This window comes from Agelaius tricolor, unplaced genomic scaffold (genome assembly GCF_023055355.1).
Source record: "Agelaius tricolor isolate 1412-34295 unplaced genomic scaffold, bAgeTri1.0.p SCAF_9, whole genome shotgun sequence".
In the NCBI taxonomy this organism is placed as follows: domain Eukaryota; kingdom Metazoa; phylum Chordata; class Aves; order Passeriformes; family Icteridae; genus Agelaius; species Agelaius tricolor.
In genome coordinates, this window is record NW_027269269.1 from 308,826 (window position 1) to 336,243 (window position 27,418).

At 41.1% G+C, this 27,418-nt stretch overlaps 1 protein-coding gene across 6 annotated transcripts in view; it reads left to right on the plus strand.

Annotated features, from left to right (window-relative positions):
• STARD13 (StAR related lipid transfer domain containing 13) overlaps positions 1-27,418 on the plus strand; it is a 293,669-nt gene that overhangs the window by 165,168 nt on the left and 101,083 nt on the right. Inside the window, exon 1 of one of the 6 annotated variants that reach the window (XM_071433935.1) lies at positions 15,089-15,334. The exons of the other annotated variants lie outside the window; for them this stretch is intronic. Coding sequence (XP_071290036.1) covers positions 15,166-15,334 — 169 coding nt within the window. The 5' untranslated portion in view covers positions 15,089-15,165. Of the gene's footprint in view, positions 1-15,088; positions 15,335-27,418 lie in introns of those variants that run through there. 6 annotated transcript variants of the gene reach the window in all.

Here is a 27,418-nt window from a genome sequence, read left to right on the forward strand (position 1 = left end):
TGAAGGCAACTCTGTCATAGTTTTCCTGCAGTACAATGGCTTCCAGCTGCTCCTATTTGTTGCCCATGCTGTGGCTGTAGGTGAGATACAGCTCGGGTGGGCTGTTGATCCCCTCATCCTGTCATTAGGCAGAGAAGTTCCTCCACCTGGGCACCCTCCCAGAGCTGTGCTCACAGGTGCCACCCAGTACTGGCAGTGTGTCCCTGCCAGAGCTGTCTGGGCAGCTGTGCCAGCCGTGCCGGGTGTGAAGCTGAGCGAGGCCCTGGCTTTCTGCCAGGTGGGTACCACTGCTCCTTGGCTGGGCTGGCGCTGCCTCTGCACCTTCCTGCACACTGCTGTGCCACACCCTGCTCACCAGTGCTCCCTAAGGGCATCTTTTATATTTGTGGCCCCCAGCCAGCTGCTGTCATGCTAGGTCTGGAGGCTTAAGGCTCCTTGTTTCAGTTACGCTGAGTTAAATCCTTTGCTCCCGGCCCCTGCCCCAGTCACAGGGGATAGGGTGTTTGTATAGGTGTGATGAAGTGAGGATTTTCAGCAAAGATCAGCACCACTTCCTTTTGTGGAAGTCACCATCTGAGAGAAGGTAAATGTTCATCTTCAGAATAGCTCACTAAACAAAGTAGCAGAAATTAATCACACAATATATAGCTCAGCTGCTAGAGGCGTTGGTAGTTAAAGAAAAATGATGGGTGGTGGCCTGCTGGGTAACAGTATAACTAGTGACTCAAATCATGTACTTGCAAGTAAAACAAATGTGCAGCACACATTTCTCTTCAATTGTTAAGCATTAATTTGTAGATTTAAACTTTTATTCAGCATCACTGTATTTCTGATATCATAGGAAGGTAAAAATCACGACTGATTCCTCTTTTCTACATTATTTATTGCTTCACTTACTTTTAACATATCTTCTCTTACTTTTCTTAGTTGAGAATTTTCAAGCCCCATGACGGCATTGAGCCCACCAGCTTCTTTTGAATAAACTGGGAAATTGTATTACCCAAAAGACACAGTGAAAATTCAAAATGTCAGTACTGACCCTTAATGTGCATAACCAAACATACATACATACATTGAGCCTCTTCATGAATTTCTGCCACATGGTGAGGTGTTTGGGACTTTCCCAGAGTCTTTCCTGGGAAGAAACTTTTACAGCTTCATTAGCAGCTAAAGATTTGGATCATTTGTTTTCCTGCCAGTCACTTTGAGGAAAATAAAGAACTTCTCTAAAATCAACAGAAACACCCTGAATTCTGATGTAAGGATGGCTTGACCCACTCATCATCCTGACCTGACCCACTCCATCAGTCCTGAACATAAAGAAATATTAATCCACAGAGAATCAGAAACATAGTTTTATATCAGCTTGGCAGATGAGTATTTTTGTAATTATATTTGCAGTCTCTGCCTATCCCTAACAGCTCCAAGTGCTTTGTTTCAGAACCAAACTGATAATTTGATTATGGTCTGATTTCAGTAGAGCACTTAAATGCAGTATAAATTTAAATTATTAAATATTTGAATCATGTGGACTAGTCTGTTTTATTATACTTAACTTCGAAACCAACAGTAGATTCTTTTAAAAAAAATTATCTATTAAATTAGTATGGTTGGATATATGAGTTCATCAGAAAGAGGAAGTTACCAGAACATCCATATTTCCAACATATAATATAACAGAAGATACTATACCTAATCTGTTTCAAAGAGAGGACAAATACATTTAAGAATCTAGGTTAGACAAGACAACACCAAATAAAATTGATTCTGAAACATCTGGTTTGTTTTATACAAAACCATAAACATGCATAGTTACTAAATGGCCTAAGCTGTTTCTTTGGAAGGCACCCTAAAAAACAAGGACAGCAGGACAAGTGTTTACAAAGCCAAGGCATATACATTAATCATGGCATGGCAGAATTTTAAAGAAACTATCAAATTCAGAGGGATTATAAAACAGCTGGGATGAATTGTAGGTAGGAACTGTTTTAAATCTCTGGATTCTAGGTCACAATAGAGGCTGTAACACAGGGCGCTCACTTGCTCTTGTATTCCTTCGCATTGCTTTCTCTTAATGGAGAATCGTGGCTTGTAGAGGGCTGGAACCATTATCTCTTCTTTTATGGAAAGCATCAGTTGGTGCAATCATTAGGGATCTTCAAACTGGGAAGAAGTTTATTGCTGTGACAGATCGGGGAACATATGGAAGGAAGTAAGATGTTCTCCAGAGACAGATTAAGTTTTTGCCAAGGCATTTTACTGAATTTTTGGAAAATAAACAGGTCATTAATTGACTCCAGATTTAGCTACTGCAAATTGTGCAAAGATGCTGCAAACCAGATGCTTTCCCCTATTTGTTTTTACAACCCTTTCTATTTATAGATGCCCTTATTTGATGACTTATTTCTTTAATAGAGGGCATTGTTTTACACCAGAAGCCTCATCTCAGTTATGCCAGTAGATGCCTGACTAAAACATACATATTCACACAATTGCAGGGATGAAACACTCAGCAATAACATAAGTAGGAAATAATGAGTAGGAAGAAGTTAGCATTTAATTCTTCCCTGGGTTTCTTAGCACATAACTGTTTTCAGCCATTCTCTATGCAGACCCTGCTAATGAAATAGTAGAGGCAGGCTCCTATCCCAAGGACAGCATCCTTAGACGTGTCTTGCCAATGAAGGTGTGAATACAGTCCATGCTGGCATTTCTCTGGCTTCCCAAGTTGTGTGACACAGCCACTGATGTACCTGTGGCACAGCCACGGGTGTATCTGTCAGCCCTGTAGGAGCATAGCTTCAACTTGAAGTCCAGAATAAGGCTGGATCCCAAATAGGAATGCAGCAGTCAACGAAGCTGTGCCAACTGACAGAAATACTTGAGAAAAGAAATATTCATTCCTTTTCCACTTACGCTTCTTTTAGTCTTCAGAATGCAGGCTCTATTTTATGCTATATCCACACAGTCTTGATTCGTGTTATAAATAACATACTGAGTGAAAAGCATCTGCCCTGACTTGAAAGCAGTGAGTCTAGTGGGGATGCCTTCTAAAAGGATTGAGCTAGTCACACCAGGTTCTTTACAGTCAAGACAGAAATAGGTACCTCTGGAAGCCAGTCCTGTCATCCTGAAATAGATGTGTGAGACAAGGGGAATGAATTGCCCTACGGTGGTGCTTATTTCTTGCCATAATCCTAGCCAAGTGACAGCACCAAAGACCTTCTTGCAGTGACAGACTGGGAAAAGCCATCTCTTCAGCTGCCACCTAAGTGCCTTTGATATGGAAATCACTGAGCCACTAGCAGTGGAGAAGTTTAATTTTAGAGATTGCAGCTCATAACATCTCTGGCTTCATTTTAAAGTACCTGCTCAAGTCAGCAAAGCAGGAGATGGAAGCTGATGAGGCACCTGAGACTTCAGTGGCACTTGTATATGTGCTTAAAGGCACATGTTCTGACAGTAAACTGCCAGTGTACCTAAACCTTGCATAAATGTATTTCTTCATTTCCAGTTTATTCTGGGAGGCAGATTTACACAATGTGAATTACACATCTTTAGAAGACATTCTGAATTCATTGTAATAAAAGCTGCTTGATTTTACTTGTGAAACCTAACAGGCTTAGCTAAGCAACAGGGGCAGCAGCCATACAGAATTCATAATGCATGTTTTAAAGTGCATTCTGAAGTTCACTTTTCAAACTAGTAGGTAGTTATTTGCTGTATGAATATTTATTTCTCTGTGTCCTCAGTCAGCACAAAAGTCCATCAGGCTCAGGTATCCTGTTTTTCACAACAGCTGCTGGTGAATGCCTAGGAAAGAGTATAACAACATGACAAGTTTATGGTATGACCTCTTGGCTTCCAGGTTTCAGTAAATAGTTCTTTGTTGATGTTGTTAGCAGGGCTGCCAATTAGGAGCAAAGTAAACGGAGGTTTATGATGTGACTGTGCACTTCCTAGCTGAGCTACACCTAAGCTTGTGAGACACACCGACTGTTTCCCGTTTGAAATGTTCTGCAGACGTGTAATCCCTCACGTCACAATTGCTATTTTAAAAAGTTATTTTCATGTCATTTCCAGGTGTCATGGTCAGAGTTGCCTCTGTGTCACTAGTCTGAGCAAAGTGAAGTGCCACTAATCTGAGCGAAGTGGGAATAAAGTTTATTTTTAAAGCAATACAGGCTTGGTAGTGGCTTGAAAGCAAAACATTCAGAACTCCATTTGGTTTTAATTTATCATCCAACCTATTATGTTTGGTAACATATTAGAAACCAGTGAGCATATTATTTTTCATAAGCTCCTCGGGACATAAAAGGAGAAAAAATAAAGACTCAAATACATGAATCTCTGCTTCATTCTTTTGCAATTCAAGAAGAGAGTACATACAAAGTACTTTAATGCCAATTCCAGTCTCAGCTACATACATGCTAATCCTGAGCACTTACAGGGTATACAATGAATTCTGGCTTGGAGCAAAAGAACTCCACAACATCATGGTTTTGAAACTTCCTTCAGGACCCAGTTTTGCCATAATTTCATATCCTTATAGCTAAGGACAGCACTTGCCTGTCAAACTCTGATGGAACAAGAGGCAAAAAAAATTGGGAAACATAAAGACGACAAACCTTCTTCACAGGTCAGGTGCAATTTCAGTTTTGCAATATTTTGTTGCCCAACTGAGATACTTCAAAGAGGTCTAATGTCCAGACTGAGGAAACCAACCTTCCCAGAAAGTCAGAGCTTTTCAAGTGCATTGGAAAATAGACCCAAGATGAGTAGTTCCTTTTGAAGGTTTTGGCCAAGGAATTTTTCCAGTAAAACTGCATTCCATAAACATGGAGCAACACCTTAAGTAGACAACAACAAATGAGGAACACCGTGAGGTTGATTTGAAACAGAGCTGTATATTCAGACAGTGGGACAGGGAGAAAGCCTGTGAGAAGGATGTGATAGGATGCCAGGGTAAACATGAGAGCAGACAGCAATATTTTCATCACTCTGTAATTGGGAGAGTAAAAAGAAATTCACAGCTGGAATGGAACTTATCAACCAACTCTCTTGGTGTGCCTATTTCGAGCAGAGGGGAAATCAACAGAGGAAGAATCTTGGTAAGTGGCTGCTGGAGGAGGGTGTGCAAGGGAGTGTGTGAGCTAGGGAAGGAAGTACACCTGTATTGGGGACTGGAAGAGAAGGAAGGAATGTTTGCTGGAAAATAGTTCATCTTGCCTGCACTGCTGAAGGTTCTAGGCTTTTTCTGGCCCTTCCTGTACACTGGAAGCATTGTCCAAAGGCAGGCTATGGGGAAAGAGAGCTGCAGGCTGCCTGCCCTTTTTTAGAAGGAGCCGCATGGTGGCTGGAAAAGGAGCTCTGGGAAGCCCTTTCCTCTCTGTTGGTCCTGCTATTTGGTAGGTTTCCACTCTGTAAAAAAACCAACCTGCAGCATTATCCAGTGAGACACATCAGCTCTGTGGTGTGTATTTAACACAGCGTGAAATGTGAGTGAAAAGAAGTATGCAAGAAATATGGAGTCTAAAAATGAAATGCTTATATTAAGCATAGAGCAGCTGGTTGCTAGAAGACAGAAAATCCTGTCCAGGGACTTGTCCAGTTTATAAATATCAATATTGTAAACTGTCCCACTACTGTTTTATTGTGAAAGTTCTGCCAATAATTATTTGGGGGATTTGTTTGGGTTTTTTATTATTTTTTAAATTAAAAAATACATATATGTAGCTTATACTCCAAAATTTTATGATAGGAAGAAAGAAATAATTTGGGATTAAAAGTTATAGGCATCATTCTTTCTGCTCCAAACAGATGGGGCTATACAGAATACTTGCTGTGGATTGTGCTAAATTCTAGCTTTGGGTAAGGAATAAGTGATCCATGCATGTCTCATATTCCCTCAGCTTCTTTATTTGTGAGGTTGCTAATCAGACACCAGTATGACTGATATTATGCAGCCAGATAAGTGTGCAGGTGTGTTGGTCACGCTTGCTGTGAGGTGGTGCTCGGCCTTAAGGCTGGGACAGTGACTAGATTCTCTGCTCATCCATGATGGTTTTTGTACTGGGACTTTGTTCTGGCTCTGGTGACCTAGGGGAGTGAAGAAAATGTCGTGTGCATCCTGTTCTGCAAGGTATGGGCAGGCCCATACCCGGACATTGTGGGGACAGACCTCAGCTCTGTGCTGTATTCAATGCCCCCACTCACCCTTGCAGCAGCAGCACAGACCTGCCACGTGTCAGGCCAGATGTCCCCACACTGCACCAGAGACAGTGGCTGCCACAAGGCTTAATTCAGTTTGCTTCACTGGGGAGATGGGAGAGGCAGAACAGGTCAGCAGGCTCTGCAGAGGACATCCCTCTCCAGGAACAATTGCCACCCCACCGTAACCTAAATGCATCAGCCAAAGCCCCAGCTGTCCTGGGTCTCCAGGAAGAGTAACCAGCCAAGGGATGGCTTTGCCGTACATCACCACCTGGCTGTCCTGGTGGAGATGGCCTGGGGACTGTAGAATAAAAAAGGAGGAATTCCAACTGTCTGTGAACAAAATACTTTGTATGTATCCCACTTCCCTGCATGCAAGGCTGCAGTCCAGCCCTAGAGTCCAGACTCAGCTTATTGGTTAATGCACACTGCTCTGCAGAGCCACATGTACAACCCTACATCCTTGTTACACAGAGTTGATAAGATCCGACAACATGCATTTAATAACACATTGGGAAATCTCTGGCTATCTGCAAGTTTAGGCAATAAGTGTCTCATCTGAAGGAATCCACTACAGGTGTAAGATCATTTTAAAGGGTTTTTATTTTCTCCTTAGCTCATGCAGTTACAGTAGATTTTAGTCTGCCTCTAGTGGACTGATATTGCTCATAAGGAAAATTAATCTTCCTACAAAATTGATTTTCATTTTTTTTACATATAGGTACCAAAATAGTTAAGAAAGGCAAAGATTACTGTTATCAGTCAGGAAACTGGTGTACAGAGACAGGTTATACAACTTCCCTGAAGTCTTCCAGCTAGTCACTGCCACAGTCCTGTGCCCTAACCATCATGTCTGTCTGCCTTACTGGGCCAGAGACTGAAATCATGCAACAACTATTCATTGATTTCAAGGAGCCTGGAGAATTTCATGTTCCCAGACACCAGTCCCCTGCTGCTGTATTTGAAATAGTGTTGCCAAGAATTATTCTGTTCTGCCTTGTTGCTTTTTAAAAACTTTTACGAAATCTAACTTTGGCATCAGTTCTCTAGCCCAGAGAGAGGGAAAAACTTCTGTCAAAACCAGATCAAAACCTGAATATTTCATGTCTTGCCTATTTGATCATGATAGTACTGGAGTCCTGTTGAAAGGAAAATAAATAGCAAAGCCCTTACCTGAGGTCTGCAAAGGCATGAACCTTCAGCTCAGATAGGAATGTTTGTCTGTGACTGAGTGACACCAGCAGTAGGGCTGTGTGGGGATTTACAATGTATTTGGATAACTATAAGGAACTAAGTTTATCTAAACACTTCCTTACATTATCAGTGTGTTATCCAAACACTTTGTTAGTGAGACTGTGAGATTAGGATGTGTGTAAGCCCACCACTACTTAAATATATTTACAGAGTTCCTGTGAACCCACAGGAACTTGTGTATAGATTTAGCATATGGAGTTGCACTAAGTTGAAACTACTTGTAGCTCATTTCTGTCATAATCCTCTCCAAATACTTTAGCAGAGGAGGTCTGCCACCTGAAATGTCTTCCTCTCTTTTGAGCTCTATTACCCAGCTGTTGTGTTTTTTTCCTTAATTTACTGTTGAGAACCACTGTCTTTAGGGACTTTACACAGTGTGGGATGCTGGCTATTCCTGGCTTGTGAAGAGTTCAGCTAAGGCCAATGGAATCTCTATTCATATGCTGGTGTGGTTTGACAGAGGAAAAATGTCTAAAAACTGAACAAGAGTGAGACCATAATGCCTAAATTAGCAGTCAGGCACTGGATGAAACAACTGACCCCTTCCAATGATCTTACCAACCATCCAGGAGTTCCTGGTCCCTTCTAAGCCCCTGGGAGAGCAGGAGGGACAGAGAGGTCACATCCTCTGAGCCTGACATTGTGGCCAACAGACCAGCAGCTTACACTTCACCAGCAAATGTGACAGGAGGGCACGGAGAGGCTGTACCCAAGGAAATACTGTCATTCTGCAGGCTCCAGCCACAGACCACAGGAGCAGTTATTTTGATGCATTTCTGCACTGGGAGTGCTGTTAGGAGCCCACATTTCCATAGGCTGTGGGGTGGTACATCTGGTAGGTGAGAATACAGACTGGCCACTGCTGCTCAGAGCAGCCCCAGTGGGGTGGCCACAGGTCAGACCAACCCAGTATCATGGCCAGCCGGGCAGTGGGCAGATGCAGCTATTTTTGGAATAATAGAATGCTGGGATAGGCATATAGTGATTTTGTATGTTGTATATCCTACCACGCAGTTCAAGGAGGTCCTGAGCTACAAGCTGGAATTTGTGCTTAATGGCCCTTGCTGAATTTTTCTTCCTGGGATTTTATCCTTTTTTGAGTTCTGCCAACTTCTTACAACCACAGTATCCTCTAACAATGACTTCCAGGGGTCATTTATACATGTATGGAGAACTATTTATGTTCATTCATTTTGAACCTGCCCCTACATACTGTTCCCAGCTTTATCCACTATGAGAAAAGACCTCATAATTACCAAATGGTGAGCAGACATTTGTAATAGCATAGCCATATTTGTTGGTTTGCACTCAATTACTTTTCCAAAAAGTTTTAAAATCCACTTTGGTATTTTTTGTTCCTACTGAGCACAGTAGGATTGGATTTTCATAAACCTGTCCAAGACCTGTTTCCTTAGAGATAACAGCCCCATTAAATCTCATCACTGTGCTCTGTGTTACCTTTAGGGTGTTTTTTGCCCCATACATTATCAACCTTCAGAAGCTTAAATTTTAATGCCTTCTCAGTCAATATTGTAGTAAACACCTTCAGTGCATACAACCAATTTCTCTTTTGACTGACAGACTACTTTGGTATCATCATTATATTTTGCCAGCTGATTATCCAGTCCCATTATAAAACCTATGTATGGATAGTGGACAAAACAGCTTCCAACACTAATGTCTGTGTGAATCCTCTGGGAAACTTATCCCATTGTGAACATAGGTTATTTATTACTACTTTTGTTTCCTGTCTTCAAGCTGTCATTAAATTACAAGTGGCCTTTTCCTTTTTATCTGTGATAACTGAGGTTCTTTATGATTGCTTGGTAGAGGATCTTGGAGGAGCCTTTATCAAATCAGTTACTATTCACTTTGCTTATTTAACATCCTGAACACCTCCACAGGAGAACTAATGAGATGAATCATACTTTCTTGCCTTGACCCTCATCTTCTTGTCTTTTTGCCTGTGTCTTTATTTCCATAAGTTTGCCTGGGTGGCTGGTCAGTCACCTCCCTGCCATCCTTTTGTTCCCTAAATGTACTACTGTTGTACTCCTGCACATAATTTCTAATCTTCTGCTTCTGTGCTGTGGCCAGGCTTCTGATGTTCTTGTAATCAGGAGGTATCTTATGTAGCAGTACTATTCATTGAACACGTGGGCCTTAAAATGCAAATGGATTGTCCTCTGATGCTGGAATGGGAGCACTGGAAGAAAAGAAAAGGATATGATGCACTCTTCAGAAGCCTCATCTCCCGGTTTGAAGTTTATCTTCAAGGGTGTGTGTAAGCCTCTCTCATGCTTAAGAAGCCCTGTTCATTTTTAAAACTCACTATCAGACAGTTGACACAGCAGCTGACTTTCCTCCAGAACACATCAGTATCGGGCTGTGCAGTGAAACAATCCTCTGTTGTAATTCCGTGCGGCTATTAGCTGTCTCCATCTCGCTTCCTGGCCATGCAGAAATCTCACATAAACTATTTTCCTTTTGCCCCAGATGAGCTGCAGAGCCTCAGTGCCCCAGCACAGCCTCAGGAAGAAAGTCAAAAAGTGCCACTGAGCCAGAGGGAAGCATTTCTGGCTGCTCTAGACTCCCTGCTGTTTCATGCCCTGTATGAAAGAGTTTGCAGCCTGTAGTAATCCCAGCAAACAACTCTCAAACAAATGTCTGTGTTCAAATATAATACATTTTTCCTAAACAGCAGGCAATGAACTTCTGCTTTTAAAAGTCCTGGTCCCATACATAGAGTTCAAAACGTGAAGTAAGTGACAGCTTCATCTTAAACACAGCTTTGGCTTCCCCGCATGTGAAATTTTTCTCTTCTTGAATTTGAGAAAGGAGAAACTGCCTATACTTAGTACATGAGCTGCTGTGCAGGCATTTCTAAAGGCAGAGGCAGGCAAGAAATATAGAATGTGTGGATAGGATAAGGATATGTGGATAGGACTTCAGTATCCAGGATATATTGCTTATATAAGGTGTTGAAGTTAGGCAATAATCCAGCAAAATGAACTATTCCTGCAGGATTATAGAAGGGAGTCCAGAGATCAGAAAGTTGAAAGCACATGCCTGAGTTTTTTTCTTCTGTGACTTGAAAACAAGAGTTTCCTGCTTCTAACTACATGTCACTAATATTAATAACAAATGTGCTCCTCTAGTGGATAGGAAACTGTTTTGTTCTCATAGAACCAGTGCTTTCTAATGAAGAGAGGCTGTCAAGTTGCCATTAAATTTTTGATGTGAAATAACGAGATAAGTGCAACTAACAATGAAAGGGAAATGGGTCACTTCGGGAAGATCAAGTGGCTGATTACTGTGTGAGAACAGCAGGTTCAATCCAAGCCTGGAGAACTCCAAGCCAGGTACAACATCACAGACATATTTCACAGTTCACTGGGAGGTGTGCATTTTAAGATGTAAATCAGCACTCCTGACTATAAAATCAGTTTAGTATTTATATTTATATTTGTATTTGTATCTGTATCTTTATTTCTATTTATATCTTTATTTATATATTTGTTTATATTTTTGTAGTAATGCAAATGGGAAATTGATGTTCATCTCAATTTATCCTCAACTACCCCACTGAAGCACTGCCTCCTGGAGTAATACTCTAAGGCCAAGGTGGTGTCTATTTTCTTGCCTAGATAAGCCAGTCATAAGTAGATTATTAAAGTAGTTTGTTATCAAATATATTTTGGCATTTCTAGAGTACATTGTGTTTTCTCCAGCTGATGTCAGCACCCTACTCACAGTGAAATGGAAGCAGATTTCCAGAGCTGCTTGAGATACTGCAGTATCTATGAGCAGCCCTGGGGCAGGCAACTTTTCCTGCCAATAGTTAATCCCTTTCTCGCACCAAATGCCATTTCAGGGAGAAAAGGTGTCAGAGAGACATAAAAATCAATTAACAGAAATGAAGTATTGCAGTTCTGCCTGTGAATGCATACAGAGAGGAAGGAGTATGACTCCTTGAGCTGAATTTGCCAGTTATACTAAGTCCATGCAGTCATCAGAAGCACTGTGCTATATGAATAAGCCTTTAGTTAAAGATTCCTGATATCCCATAGTATTTCAGTACCCATCAAGTTACTGTTTGTCACTTTAGATGTGATACATGGTTATTACACTACAGATATCAGTGTGGACATTTCTGATTAGTTTCTTTAAAAACCCACTAATTCCGGACATGTTTTTATGAAGGAATCTCCTTTCCTGCATGGATCAGTCACAACATGGGAGCATGGGGTTGGGTTGTCATCTCATGGGCTGTGCTTCTGTCAAGACTGGCAGCAATTTCAGGTGTATGCTGGAGCTCCCTCCCTTTACATTTCCTTGTAAAATGCACAGGGAAGCTTTTATTTTGAAGTGCTTTTATGAGATGCATTAGCATGAAGTTCAGTGTTGCTCTATTAACTATTCCAGAAACAGTCTGTAGACTGAGACTGAAATATTAATTAGTGCTATTATATAACAACTTAGACCTTTCTAGTACATCTTGTCTGAGAGGTTGATGGCCAAAGGAGTCTCCTTGTCTGAATGACACATTTTTGAAAATAAACAGTGAGTGTCAAGGCAGTCACCAAACAAGGATACAGTCATTTTAAAAGTATGCAAGGAGGGCTACTTCTTTCTTTCGCCATGCACAACTTCAAGCATAGGAGCTTTCAAACACGCACCACAAGACCAGCTAACTCTTGTTGTTTCTTGTTTTATTTGACTACTATGCAAGTACTGGACTGAAGCCAAAGAATTCAGCCTCAGCACAGGCAGCACTCGTCAGCACCGAGCCTGGGGCAACCCTCTGGCTCTGAAGTTGTGTTTGGACCCTGGTGTCTGAGAGGAAAGTCATCATTCAGCAACAGAGGCTTCTTATTCTGTCCTTTGTGAGCTCTGAGATGAGCTGCTGGGAAGCTGGCAGGGCAGCTCTGCCCTGTTGCCTTACCCTCTGCTGAAGACATGGGAAGGGATGGGCAGCCACAGGGGCACTGAGGCTGATACTCTGCTGTTGTTACACACATATAACTGGGTTATATGTGTGTAACAACATCCCTTGGTGGATGTGTTCACTAGTATATACACCTTACTTAGGCTCTTGCTGTGGTTTTTGTTTCTTTGGACTGGCTTTTGAAGCATTACATTTCTCTTAAACTGCTTCCTAGACTTTGGAAATATTGCAAGGAAGAATGCAGAATCCCATTAGCTGAAAAAGTCAATGCATTTTCCAACAGAAAAAGAAATCCTTCTGAATATTTAAGCAGAGTAGTATTAAATGTTAATACTTGCTTTACATTAGCAATGGCATTTTAAAAATAGAATTAGATCAAAGACCTGTATATTGATCAAATATGAATTTCCCTGCATGGAGGTAATGTCTCTTTGGATAAACACTGTGCCTGTCATTGATGTTTGAGAGTCTCTGGGATATTTATTCTGAAAAGATGGCAGCAGAGTGACTGACACTGGCTTGGCAAGCTGGGGTGGGAATGGGAGCCATCTCTTCCCTGTTGTTGAGGCTCTCTCTGCTCATACCTGTGAAGCAATCCTGCCTCTCCTCTTTGCACAGCAAGGCAGAGAGGAGACTGGTCAGTCCTATGCCTGGCTGCCAGTGCCCAGCCCTGTTTGGGAGTACAGATGATAGTGATGCTGTGTCTTTGCTCTTCAGTTTGAAGTTTCTGCTTAGAGCCTCAGAGAAGGCCATGCAGGCATACTTGGAGCAAAAAGCAGCATGTACAGACCCTGCAGGTGCTGTTAATGGTAAAAACAGGTAATGAAGGCTTCCAGTCTACAGCATTAATTTTAAATTTCTAGTACCTAGAATTATATTTCTCCATTTTATGGCACTGCACAAGTCTCACATTGATGAGGAATAAAATTTATAAGGTGTAATGAGAACAGATTGCATTGCAGTAAAACCATGCCCTAAGGGGGTTTTCATGGAGCAAAATTTTAATGAATAGTTGTGAACAAGAGCTGTCCTTCCCTCTCTCATGTTTAGGTGACTATATCTGCCCTGTCCTCGGTGAAGGGGCAGATCCCAGGCAGTGCCACCTGATGGCCCTGTCCTGGTCAGCATCTATGAGGCAGGGAGTGTGAGGAGAGCTCCATTGTACCATGGCATGTCGTGGGATATTGTTGGCCTTAAGCCTGGGGAACAGGACACAGACAATAATGTCACTGCAGATGGATGTCCAGGTAGAGTTTTGGGAGCTCAAGATCCCCCATGAGTTGGGATGGGGTTGAGCCCTTGCTGCCTGGGGCTTGCAGCCACTCCAACAGTGCTGTCAGCTGCCACACTCCAGCTTGACACTGGTCTCGTGGGAAGGGGCATGGAGGTGGCAGCATCATTCCTGACCTGGGATTCTTAGAAATCCCTCACTTCCCATAATTATTAGAAATCCGCACACACTAGCGGTGTAATAATACAAAATATTGGTATTTTAGAATTTAATGAAAAATTATTTGACTAGGAGGGCATTTTCAGTATATTTTCCCTCAGATTTGCTGCCCTCCTGCTGATAAAAGTGGCAATGTTCTGTTTCCATATGATTAATTAAAGAAATAGCATCTTCTGCTAACTCAGTGGTTGATATGTGAGGATAGAATGAAAACACATGCCCCTCTGTCTGTTGAAAAAAAAAACAACCAACAACAAAAAAGATGAATAACAGAGAACGTCTCCATCCCCTTTCCCTCTTCCAGGCTGTGACCAGTTCTTGGTAGCATTAATGTTAGGAACTCTTGGGTTTTGTTTACTGCTGAGTGGCTGCTGCTAGGTGTTGTTAAATTTTTTTCATCCCAAGGGCTTCGCTTGTTCCAGTGCTCCTTGTACCATGTGGTTTTGGAGATTCAGACAGCCCTTCCGTAAACGGACTTTTTTCTTGGCAAACAGGGGTATGATTTTTAGAAAAGTAAGCGAGGGCATCATCTCCAGAGATGAGTCAACAGCTGGGCAGCGTAGAGTAGAGGAGAAAAAGGTTTTCGGCAGCCCCGAATACTCTAAACCACGCATTTTCGAACGTCTTCAACTATTTCTTCTTTCCTTTCTGAGGCGGCCCGGTGCGGCCCCTCCGTGCTTGGGTAAACTCCGGCCAGCCGGGGAGCTGCCGGGACAGGCTGCGGCTGCTGCAGGCTGGGGCTGGGGCAGGCTGTGCGGGGCCGGAAAAGGCTGTGCGGGGCCGGGAAAGGCTGTGCGGGGCCGGGAAAGGCTGTGCGGGGCTGGGAAAGGTTGTGCGGGCTGGATCGGGGCAGGCTGGGGCTGGGGCTGGGGCTGGGGCTGGGGCTGGGGCTGGGGCTGAGGCTGGGACTGGGGCTGGGGCTGGACCGGGACAGGCTGGGGCTGGGGCTGGGGCAGGCTGTGTGTGCTGGACCGGGACAGGCTAGAGCTGGGAAAGGCTGTGCCTGCTGAACCGGGACAGTCTGGGGCTGGGGCTGGGGCTGAGGCTGTGCGGGGCTGGGGCTGGGGCTGGGGTTGTGCGCCGGGCTGGAGCAGGCTGCCTGTCCCGGTCCGCAGGCTCACTTCCCCAGGCTGCTGTGCTGGAGCGATTGGCCCGCGCGGATCATGTGGGAGAGCCGGAATCCCAAGCTGTAGTAGGTCTTGGCACTCCTTTAGCGTTTAAAGCGCTCGCTCCTCGCAGCTCCCTGGGGCTTCGAGCGTCCCTGCTCTCCTTGCCCTGGTTCCGATCGGGGGCAGCGGCGATGCTGAAGCAGGTGCCCCGGGCCGCGGGCACCGCCTGCTTTTACCTGAACGCGGTGTCCCCCGAGGGCCAGGAGCTCTTCTGGCGCTGCGATCCGCCCGCCCGGCGCCCTCCCTACAGGACCAGCAGGATTCTCGCCCGTCACCAGCTGGTGACGAAGATTCAGCAAGGTGAGTTGCTGGCAGGAGCGCTCCGCACCCCGGCGCTGGCGCAGGGTCTGCAGGTCTGCTCTTTCGTAAGAGAACAGGTTTTAATGCCTCATGTTTCAGGCTCGTTTCCTGTCTCTATTCCAAATTAATGTGGCTAGAGACAGGGTTTGAAATAGTCATTCATACCTCTCTGTTTCCACACATACACACATGCACCGACCACCAGGAGAGAAATGCTAGTGCATGATTAGCCATTTAACTGTTACCTTTTAATCATAAACTACTGTGGTATCTTAGGTGCTGAACTTCGTTTTGTGTGACTGTCTGAGCAGTTACTGGCACCAGCCCATCTGCTCTGGTTGCTACAGGTCAAACCTTCCCATAGTAATCCACAAAAGAAGAATAGATGGTCATCCAATTAAAAAAGAAGCAGAAGTCCAGTGCAACTGGAAGAAGGCAACTGGGATAACATCCTTTGGGAACAAGTGTGTGTAACTGTCAGGACATTAGAAAATCTGTCACATATCCTTAAAAATAATTGCTGACTAGGCTTGCCACATCTGCTTAAGCAGTTATCTAAGCAGTCATTACAAATGTATCGATTTGGTTTTTTCTGAATGTCTGTCTATGGCACTAAAGCTAAACGCAGATTGGCCCCAAAACAAATCCTTTGGCCTGTGCACACAATTTAAAATCATCTTCACAATGGCTAATGCAAAGATAAAAACCCTAACCAACTGTACCAATTTTTCTGGATTAAAAAGCAAATCAATACACAGTTTTGTATTGATCATGGTTTTGTATGGAATCCTGTTTTCAAGAGCACTGGTTTCCAAAGTGGATGTGGTCCTACATGCAGAAAAATGTCACATAAAAAAAAAAAAATTCTGATGATAAAAGCCACTTTCTGGACAGCTTGTAAAAAGGTGTTTGATTCTGCTAATTAGGGGCAGGTATGGAGATGACATCATTCACTTTCATATCTGGCAAATATCACAGCAACTGGTGTGAGGTTTTGACCAGCAGCAGTTAAATGGAATGGCTATTTTTGTGCGCTGCTTTCCAGTAAGATTCTTTAGATCTATGGCTGTCAAACTTTGGCAGAAGTACAGAATATAGTGATGAAATTTTATTGCATTTATAAAGAAAACAATGCATAATTCTTTGGCTAGGTTTAAAAAGATGAAAAAGATAGTTTCTGTGGCAATTAGGAAAATGTAGTTGTTTGCAAGGCAGTCTCAGGAACTGGTCGTGTTTGAAGGATACTGGTCCTCACTGCAGCTCTGATTTCAGGAAGGATATTATGTCATTCTGTGTACCCAGTGTATGGACTGGATTGAATGGAAAGAAAGGGTAATTTAGTTCTCTACAAGTTTATTTGAAAATGTTTTGGGTGCAGTGCTAGTACCAACTTAGTGTTCAAACAGCATTAACTGAGGATGTGGTGGATTAACACACCTCTTCTACCTGTCATGGTGCTGTTTAACATTCCCTCTTGTAACGTGTAATCCATCTGGGACAGCCAGGGCTGCCAAAGCCAGACAGTGCTGCTGAGTCTTTGGACAAGCTGCATGGTGGGAAGTTTCAAAGTTGTAACTTTTCTTCCTGCAGCTTGTTGCATGGATGGTCAGTCTGTGGTGCATGACCTCTGCTTCTCTTTCACAGCTTTCCAACCTGTTCTGCACAGAGCTGTGGAAATGATATTTGTATAGTAACTTGATCATGTGATGTATGTTACTGTTCAGTATATGAAATACTTATGTATTTTGGGTCACTAAGATTATACACTAAGAAATACATTATTTCTTTTATTGATGTAAGCTGGGGACAAGATCCACTGTTGGTCACGTGTCACTTCATTAGCAGTAAGGAAATTATGTCTGCAGATAGATGCTGATGTCTGTCTATAAGCCCATACGTAGGCAGACACACATCTAGTGCAAAACCAAGGCACACATTTTTTTCTACAGTGCCCTAAGTAATGACTAATAATTTTCATACAAATAGTTGTATTAGCAATACCAAAAAATATAAGCCTAACTGATATGACTCAGTTTGAAACCTCCAGTTTATGGTCTGGATGAAAAACCTAGATCCATCAATCCCTCACAATACTTCCACCAAGTTTTGCTGGATTAGCATGTCACCCTCTCTGCTTGCTTTGTTCAGACTGTAAGCAGTGTGAGGGTACTGGATCAGTCCCCATCCTTTTCCCAGAGGGTACTGGAAGAGTACTCTAAAATGGATGGAGTTATCAGGCTGTGCTTTTAGAGGTGAATGAGTTTTACCCATTAACAAATGGGACTCATAACTAGCAGAGTGCCGCAGAGAAACTTATCAATAATTGAAAAGTAGATTAGGAGATGCAAGATGACAACCAAAACTTGCCTTCAGTCATTCAGTTGAGTAAAGCATGTAAATCATTATTTAGTTGTTTGAATTTGTGTATCTTTGAGTCATACATTTTAAGGCTATTAAGACAAAGTATTTGAGCATAGCTACCCCAATTCTTGTGTTAGTACTTCTCCAATCTAATAATTTGGATTGTAGCATACATTTAGAAAAAGATCCAGCCTGCATTTTAAGATTGTTGGAATGGTGAATCCTGCCTTGTTAATTACTTTGCTGAAAACAGATCTGCCACATGTTTAAGTGCTAAGCTGCCCTGGGGCTTGTTTGAATACCTGCTCTCTGCTGCTTACCCAGTTATTTTTCACTTCCTCGTTTTCAGACTGGAGGCACCTGAAGTAGGATTGTTATATCAGGGAAATTTTTTCCTTAGTGAAAGGAATGTTTTACAAAATTACAACATATCCAATTTATAATGTATAAAGCAGTCAAAGCTTCCATTCCTGGTCAGTAATGCAGTGTGATACCAAGTGTTGCACATAGTGCTAGTTTTTCAGCCATTAGCTGCATATACTGTTCTAAACTATGCTAATTTACGCTATCATATCGCAATACAGCTTTTTTTCCTCCCTGAAAAACACATTTGCTGAAAACTATTTCCTTTGTATTTTCCTTTGGTGTTAGTTAAAAATAAACTAAATGAGTCATTAGAGGAATTATACTATTTAATAATTTCTAAAAAGAAAATCACCACAAGGGAAATGACAGGAACCAGACTGTTATTTCAATCAGATCATACTTTGAAACTCCTAAATATTTAGTTTGTGTACACCACCAACTCCTTCAGGCAGAATTATGAGGTGGCATGTGAATGTGAGTGGTAATTATCTGTTTGGTATTAAACAGGTAATTTCAAGATGTGATCTTTTTGATGATTCCCTTTCCCCCATAAGGCCATTTGTTTCCACACTGAAGGGGACACATGCTTCAGCATAAAGGAACGGGGTGTAGCATGCTTGGTCTGAGGCATTTATTCAAACTCTCTATGCAGTAACTGTATGAGAATTCATTAAAGATTACTCATGTTTTCTTTAAATAAATAAGGTGGTGGCTTTCAAGAATTTATATTACATGAGTCACAAAGTTGTTATTTCTTTTAAAGTGCATGGCTAAACTCAGTGCAGAACAGAAAATACAAAAAGTAGCTGTAGGTAAAAAGTAATGAAGAATTAAGGCTATACCCTGAAAATGTTAAATTGGACTGTGCAGTACAGGTAGAGTGTAAGTCAAGGTGAATGAAGCCACATCTGCCCCAGCATAGACAGGCTGGTAAAGGAATGTTCCCTTTCACCTACAGTACAATTAGATTCTTCGCCTGCACATTCAGTAAGACAATAATATGAAGAAGCAAATGAAAACAAGACAAATTCCTATTCTCAGTGAGTAAATTCCTGCCCACAGTGTGTAATGTCCTGTGATTTGTCTCAGTTTATGTCCACAGGCAAGAACAGTTGAAGAAAATTGTTCGATGGAGCGATATTAAATCAGACTTTCAATTTTTCAAGGCAAACTCTCCACTCAACATTCAGCAAATGTTTTATACTCTCATGTGTTGCGATTTCAGTTTTGATCTTGTATGTCTGCTATTACCTTTGGTCACCTGGATTTGTCTGGTTTGAGTGAGTTTTAGAAGTGCAAACAAATGCACTTTTCTGTCTTATAGTCTTCCCTTTGTAATTAGTTCAAGGTGTTTATTTCTTCTATTTTTCTAAGAATGAGTGGAATTTGTGGAAAGTGTTACAGAGGTATACAAGTGACTTGGAAAAAATTATGCAATTCAAGTGACTTAAATTTCAACAATTATTCTACCATAAGAGATAATATGCTCTTGTATTCAAAAGGAGAACAGGGAAGTCATGTGTGTGAAAATGTTGCAGTCAGAGGCTGCATTAAAAAAGCCCACATAAAATTCCTGGTATGCACACAGGTGTGGATTACAGGATGGGAAATGGGATACAATTAAAAAATTAAAGACTGTGAGTTTGGTCAGACATACAAAGAGGACAAAATACAATTGTTCAGGCAACCTGAACCATAGCCTTTCTCATGTTCTGGATGCTGGCTACTTTACCTGCACATGTTTAAACCTCACTGACTGAACGTAGGAAAGTGAAAGATTAACCAACAAGATTCAGCCTTGGTGGTAATGATACAAACACCCTCACTTAGGTCATCTCTGACCAGTGCTGGAGGTCTACTGTCTCATGAGCCTGTAAGCTGGGAAGTCAGGGCAGCAGCACCTTGTAGCCACTTTACAGCTCCCGGTGCCTCCTCTTGTGGTGCTTCTGTCTATGCTCCAACCCAGGCACACAGGAGAGGACAGAACTGGGGCTGGGATTGCCCAGAGCACCAGGAGGAACATCCTTAGCTGCAGAGCTGCTTTGCAGACCTCAGCTGGGACATGATCCACCCCCCTCCACCATTAGATATGTGTGGGGCAGGTGTGTGCTCACAGCAAAGGGATCTTTGGGTTGGTTGTTTCATAGACTCTTTAAGGTCCCTTAGACACTGAGACCCTATGTCACCTGAAATTTCTTCATCATCTTTTCTTCCTTATACACTCTTTCCTTAAGTCTTTAGACCTAGACTTAAATAAACTAGAATTCCTTAATTAAATAATAGGATTTTTAAAAATACTTTTATTATGTACTTGTACTCTGAAATGGTTGAAGTATTTGTGGGAAACTTTAACACAAAAAATGTGAGCATCCTTAGAGGTATTTATAAGCTCAGAGTGCCCTGAGATGTGTTTATTTTAAAAACAATATTGGTATATAAGAGTGCAGTCCAGCTAATTAAAGTTTTAAAAAGTTGTTCTTCATAAACAGCAGGACATTTAAAAGGGAGAAACCTTCACTGGAGCCACTATCTGGCAAAAAAGTTCAAATATGTAACTAGAAGTGGCCTGTGTGGTATTGAAGATTGGATTCAATAGCAGTGGCTATTTCTAGTCTTAAAGCTTCACAGCCACGAAATGTCAAAGACACTTCAGCTGACACATGCAGGTTGAACACCAAAAAGTAAATCTTGGCTCTTCTTATAAGTTAGGAGACTTTTACTCTCAATTTCACTGAAAGCAGGATTTCAGCCAAGGTGAAATCTTAACATGAGGCTTTCTTATTTTGAAATTGTGAAATGAACAGCTGTAGTTGTGCTATATATCTTCTGCATTGATCATGGAGGAGACTGAATTTCATATTAACCCATTGTATAAGTAAAGACAGTAATATTAAAAGACATTTAAGCCAATAAATGCAAGATTTATGCTCAATAAATTAATCACTAGAGTCATAATAATCAGAAGGGGAATTAGTTTAAATTTAGAAGGAGTGGTAAGTCACTGTGGCATATAAAATGCTATATAACAGAAGCAAAATGGAAATGAAATGACTCACAATAGTTGATTAATTAAGAGAATATGTAAGTAGCATTTTTGCTACTCAGTTTCTTATATCCATATTTATACAGAAATCTCTGAAAATAAAGTGCAATGTTTGTACCATGAGCACTGTAAATGTTAATTTAAAAAAATCTGCAGTTTTAGGTTCCAAACAGATATTATTATTTCTTGGCAGTAGAGAGTTATGTGCTTTTAATTTTTATTCCTGTGCAAGCTGCGTAGTCAATGACAGCATCTTAGCCTCACTCTTTTTTTTTATCTTATTCCTATCACAAGATATTGTCAGATGTTTAATTGCACTTAAACAAATATATGAGCTGTTTCAAATAGGGCATCACATATGTTTGGACTAGTGCCTAAGGGACTGAGCAAACAGGACCCTTGTTACTAGGTTATGAAGCAATTGTCTGTAGTTGAGTTTGTTACACCTTTTAATAGCTGCTTTTGAGGGTAAAATGATGAATTACATATCCGGTGAGCTTGATCCAGTATAATACTAGTTTTGTCATTTCTTATTTATACTCATTTTATAGATAAATAAATGTAAGCAAGTGAGAAACCCCTCATCTTTGTGCCTTGTGGTGCACTTTTTGCTTAAAAACCTGAGGAGTTTCCCCTTTCAGGTCCAGTTTAATGGGTCAGAGAAGAACACCATAATATGGTGGGAGAGAGGAGGGCTCAAGCACCTTGAGCTGGACTATTTAGAAGCTGTTGAAGAGTAGATAGTATGATTCAGAGGACTTGCGAGTATTTTGGCTTGGCTGAAAAGGATGTGTGTGACTCAGTTTGAAAACATCTTGTGGGTTTTCGCCTCTCTTTTGTTACAGGACCAAGTTTAATTCTACGGGGAGAAAACCATCCCTCCATAGCAGTTCAGAACACATGGGATTTTGACTAATACAGACACAGAGAGGAACAATCCTTGTGATAAGTTAGGTAAACTTGAAAAAGTAACTTGGTTTAAAATAATGGGCTGTGCGGTACATCTTAAGTAAATACCATCTGCCAGGCATGGAAACTGCCTGCCTGGAACATACCAGACATTTTACTTTCCTGTCAAAGCCCTTTGCCAAAGAAGGACTCAGCCCTGCTACTTACTCAGATGAATTTTCCCCTGTGCTAAAGGAGCAAAATAATACATCCTCATAATGTCAACTGGTACTGTTTTAATGAGCTAGATGTTACAGGCCTTTGGCAATAGTTGTGCTCTCTTTTAATTGGATTTTGGTTGGAGGAAGGTCTGTTTGTGTGAGCAAAGTTTTCAGGATTTGGAACCAAAATCTCTGTCTATTTATTGTCATCTCTCTCCTTTAGTCCCAATGGCCTAGAGGGTATCTGATTTTTTCCCCCTTAATGTGTCACTAGTGTCTTTCATGGTTTGTTTATTTTATTGATTTTGCAGTGCTTGTTTCTAGTCCTCCACCACTTGAATGGTTTAGGAATATGGATAAAAGGAGTAAATTCAAATTGAAATCTCTAATTTAATTCTAGCTTTTATCCTCTTTAGTCACAAACACACACCCACGGGCATCTAGCACTCTCCAGACCTGCCATTTTCTGGGAGATTTCTCAGCTTCCTTCCTGCAATCATTTGCAGGAAAATACAGCATCCTCAGCTTTAAGAAAAGACAACAGAGCTTTTACTGCTGAATGGATTGGGAAGTGAGGATGGTGGTACAGCTTTTACTCCTGTGTAACACTTCTCTGCAAAGAACTATTGCTTCTCCAAACCCCTCAGTACATGCTGAACCATGTGGATTTTCTCTAGATCTCTGACAATACTTCCCCCTTCCTTATTGCATGTATCCTTTGGGCCAATTCTTCAATGTCCATTTACCACATTATTATCCAGAAACTCCTGCTTGCAGATATTAGGTGTTAACACATTGCCTTCCTGTGTTGGTACAGCAGTAAAATGTCCCTGTGAGTCTGAGTGGGCATATCTGTGCTGCTGAATAAAAAAGCTGGGAGGTGAGCTTGAAGTACCCCCTGGGCTGCTGAGCAGATTCTCTGGCTCTGTTTTGGGCTTCTCCAGCTGGCTCAGCTCAGACTAAGCCTCAGAGAGGACTAGTTATATTACTAGGTAGTGAGGACATGAGGTGAGTGATGCCACTTGACCAAAAAACAAGAATCAGTCTGTGTTTCATTTAGCAGTGTAATTGTAACCCCTCTTGCTGCTGTCACAGAAGATGCAAAATGAAAAACCTTGCTCACATGGTCTATTATCTCCCAAAAGAGGTAATACAACTTTTAATGCTTGAAGTTTCTGATGAAAATGTGCAAAAGTAAATGTATCCTGTCATGGAGTGCCTTTTCATTCCTGCAAAAACACAGAAATAAATTCTGTTTAAAAGCCAAGTACTTAAGTAGTTTTCATTATATCATACTGTGAAACAGACAGTTCATATTAGCTAACCACAACCCCATCCTTCCCCTTTTGAAATTAGTGTCCCAAATCTGTGTAAGGTCAGAACTTGCAAAAACCATTCCAAATAATTAGATCTTATTGCTGATCCCAATGACGGCAGCATCATCAAGTGTCCTTCCAAAAGACCCACGATTTGAAAAGGGACCAAAGATGTTAGATGACTCTAGATTTGAGGAGGAAGCAGTATCTCTGTCAACACTCAGATGGCACAAGGGTGCCATCTTTCACTCGTGTGAAAGGTACAGTCCTTTTCCATCGTTTCAGCTTCAGGAAGCACAGAATGTTTCATTTTCCCTAGTCCCCAGCTGATATGGGACTGGGAGTCTGGACAGGACAAGACTCTCAGAGCCACACAATGTGGCTTTTTCATGATATATTTGGCAAACTTTAACGTTCTGCAGGATGAATCTAAGTTTTGTGTCTTTAATTGCATCTGATGGCGGCAGCTGAATATCTAATCATTTTGTAACTTCAGAGGTAATGGCTTTCTCTTCCTGCAAACATTTATCTGAAGGGGATAATGTAAAATCCAAAAGTTAGTGCTTGGCACAGAGGGTGAGGCAGTAAGTCCTTGGCTTTACATTTTTTCCTTTTTCTTTTCATTTTTACAGCTATATTCATATGTATTTCTGAGGACATTTTAAAATTGCCATCCTGTCAGCTTCACTTCATTAAAAGTGTGGCAGACTGCCTAGGTCTTATCCAGAGTTAAGAGGAGTTTCTTGTCTCTTAAATTCAGCAATATCTGTCTTAAAAGTTTCTTTCAAATAAACAGACTGAGATATCAGAATACTTTTTCCAAAATTTTATCATTCAAACTGCTGATTCTGCATTAAAACTAAACACCCTTGCCAAAACCTGAGCCATGGCAGCAAAAGCTGCATTTCATACTACTGCCTGAGTGCTGTAGCCTGGATCAAATAATACAGGCACTGATTCATGGCCAGGATTGCTCTATCTTCATCCAGTGCTTCATGCTGAAAGCTGAAGCTGTCTTCATCGTGGTGATGGCTGATCAGACATGGCATCAGTGGTGCTACCTGGGGAGATGAGTGGCTGCAGTTCACCCTGAGGCCATCCCTCCCCAGCAGCCCTGACATCCTCCTTGAAGGGCCATGGGTGCCAGCAAGAGGCAAAGGGGTGCCCTTGCACTTGCACATGGGGCAATTGTCAGTTCAGACTAAGAAAGTTCTGTTTACCAGCAGCTTCTGAAGGAAGGAAGAGATTTCCGGTGACATTTTAATTCCTTTTATGCAGAGCTATTTTTAGACAGTGCTGCTGCCAGTCATATCAAATTCTTTGTGTCTTTTGAATTTTCACTGAACTGCATAATAAGCGTTTCAGCTCCCTGGTGCATAATGGCAGTGTTATTTGCTGAAAGTCTTATTATTTCAAGTGGCCTCTTATCTGAAGATCAATTCATTAGTTCTGGCCTCTGAAGTTTAAAATGAAACAATTGCAATTGCTAAAGAAAAAATTAAATTACACTTTGTTTCAGTAATACTTATTTTCTCTAATGTTGGGTACTGAAAGTCTATTTCAAGGCTGACAAATCAGATGATCCATACATATTTCTGGGCTGTAATCTGACCTCTGACATCCACAGCTTGTCAAGATGTGTGAGAGAACTGGGCTATCACTGAGGGAAATTTAGTTCCTTTTCTGTTATTTGGTTTATCTTTTTACTCAGAGAGTGCAAACCAGTTTCCACCAGATTCCAGATGCTCATGGAAAGCTACCAGCAATGAGAACTGCAAGGAGAGGTCATTTAAGTTACTCAGCTAAGTTTACTCAGCTAAGTAATTATATGTTACTCAGAAGTGTCTCAGACCTTTGAAGTTGCCTTGTTCTAGAAAGTTGTGTTTTGGACCATTTCTGTGGAAGACTTTCGTTAAGTTGCTCTATTGCCGTTGGATTCTCATTGGGCATGGGACCTAAAGGTTGTACAAGCAGGAAGACAGTTTTCACCTGCCACCATGTATGATATTATGTGAAAATAATATCATATTATTTTCTGTGGTCTGAAGTCCTGGAAGATCCCCCATCTTGAGTCTTCAGTGAGGATCGGTATAAAGCTATCAGCATTTTCATGGTAGCTCTGCAGAGCCACTGACTCCCACACTGGCAAGGCTTTTTACAGCTCCATGGTGCCTGTGAATGTTTCTAAGAACAGAAAGTTTTCAAAAAAACTGCCAAGACCAATAGAGAGAGCTTTTAAAATGCAATTTGAATATATATAGAACACAGAATTTTAAGGATAAGGACACAAGTAGTGGAGTGAGTAGCTTTTCTTGTTCAACAAAACATTTCTGTGACCAGAATGCTTTCTTCCTCCTGAGCATCTGAAGCTGACAGTTGAAAATTTTCTGGTTGAAACTAAAGCTTGCTTTTTCGAAAACTTATGAAAACCCAAAACTATAGAATAATTGTCTTAAGTGAATATTCAATAGACATAGCCACAATCCATTTAAAGTGAATCAAAAAAGTGCCACTCACTTTTTTTAAGTATTCCTTATTGACTCTGTAGCAGCTGGAAAACTATAGCAAGTTTTAATTATCTTCAGAAAACAAAAAGCTCCCACCAACACATGCTTGCTTTTATCAGCAGCTGTTGTATGCTGACATACTCTTTCAGCATATATGAGGCTCAGCTGTCCTAAATAATCATTGTAAAATGTAAAATAGATTTATAGTGATGTTAATTTCTTGTTAGATATTTAACTACTGTTGTAATTCATACTGAATTTAGGTCTGCTTCTTTGTTTAAGCTATAAGAAAATTATTTAAAACCAGGATTAATATTTAAGAGGTGCAAATAGCTTGTACCAAGAGTTTAAAATATTGAACTGTGGTGAATTTTTAACAATCCACTAAAAATAATCAGATTCCCTGTTGTCATGGTTTTAGCATTTGTGCAAGTGTAAAATTTTACTTCCTGCCTTTGAGTAACAATTACTGCAACTTTATGGCAATGAAAAAGTTGCAAATTAATTTGCTGATTTAAGGAAAAATCTTTACATGTCATCCTTTTATTAGCAGAAGTGGAAATCTTTATAGCAGTGGCAGTTGTCAAATTAGATGCTGCAATTTTGTTTATTGCATGATTTAGCAGAATTTTTTTTTTTAATGGCACTAGTGTACTCTTCAGTCTGAGACACCAATAAATACATGTGACATTTATGCTTCAGAAATGTTTAGAAAGACATATAGGTATGGTAGATTTTTTTCAATGTATCTTGAGCTTGCATCTTCTCTAAAATGGAAAATTTGTGATTAGCTCAATTTTTCATTACCTTATATTCTCGGTGATCTATTTTAATTTTGCATTGAAAAAATATCAGGCAATTTGTAAAATGTGTTGTTGGCACCAAGGCAATTTTAGCCCATTTCTTGTTCACATGAGAGACTGACAGAGATTTGATGGTTTCCATTCTGACTGAGGCTTAACCTGGAGGGAAATGTTACATTCAGGAGACTGGACTCTTGACATTTTAAGAAGTCCTTTAATATGGATTAAAAATATGCATGGGACTCCACATAGTTCTATTTCACTGAAATGACTATTGACTTTTGGACTTGAGTTTTCACCCAGTCTGTTTTTAATCAAACTGCAGTCTACTGAAATGCAGTTCAGTTTCTAGTTTTAAGTAGGATTCAGGTGACATTCGCTCAGGCTGTGTCCGTGTGGATACACAACAACTTCAAACCAGCTGGATAAGGCGCAATATTCCTTTGCTGTCTTGGAGACCCAGAGTTCAGATCCCCAGCAGAGAAATACACTGTGCTGAAACAAAATATCTCTAGTTTGCATAAAAATAATACATGCAGGAGCATTACAGTAACACCACTAAGTGCAAGGAATAATCCT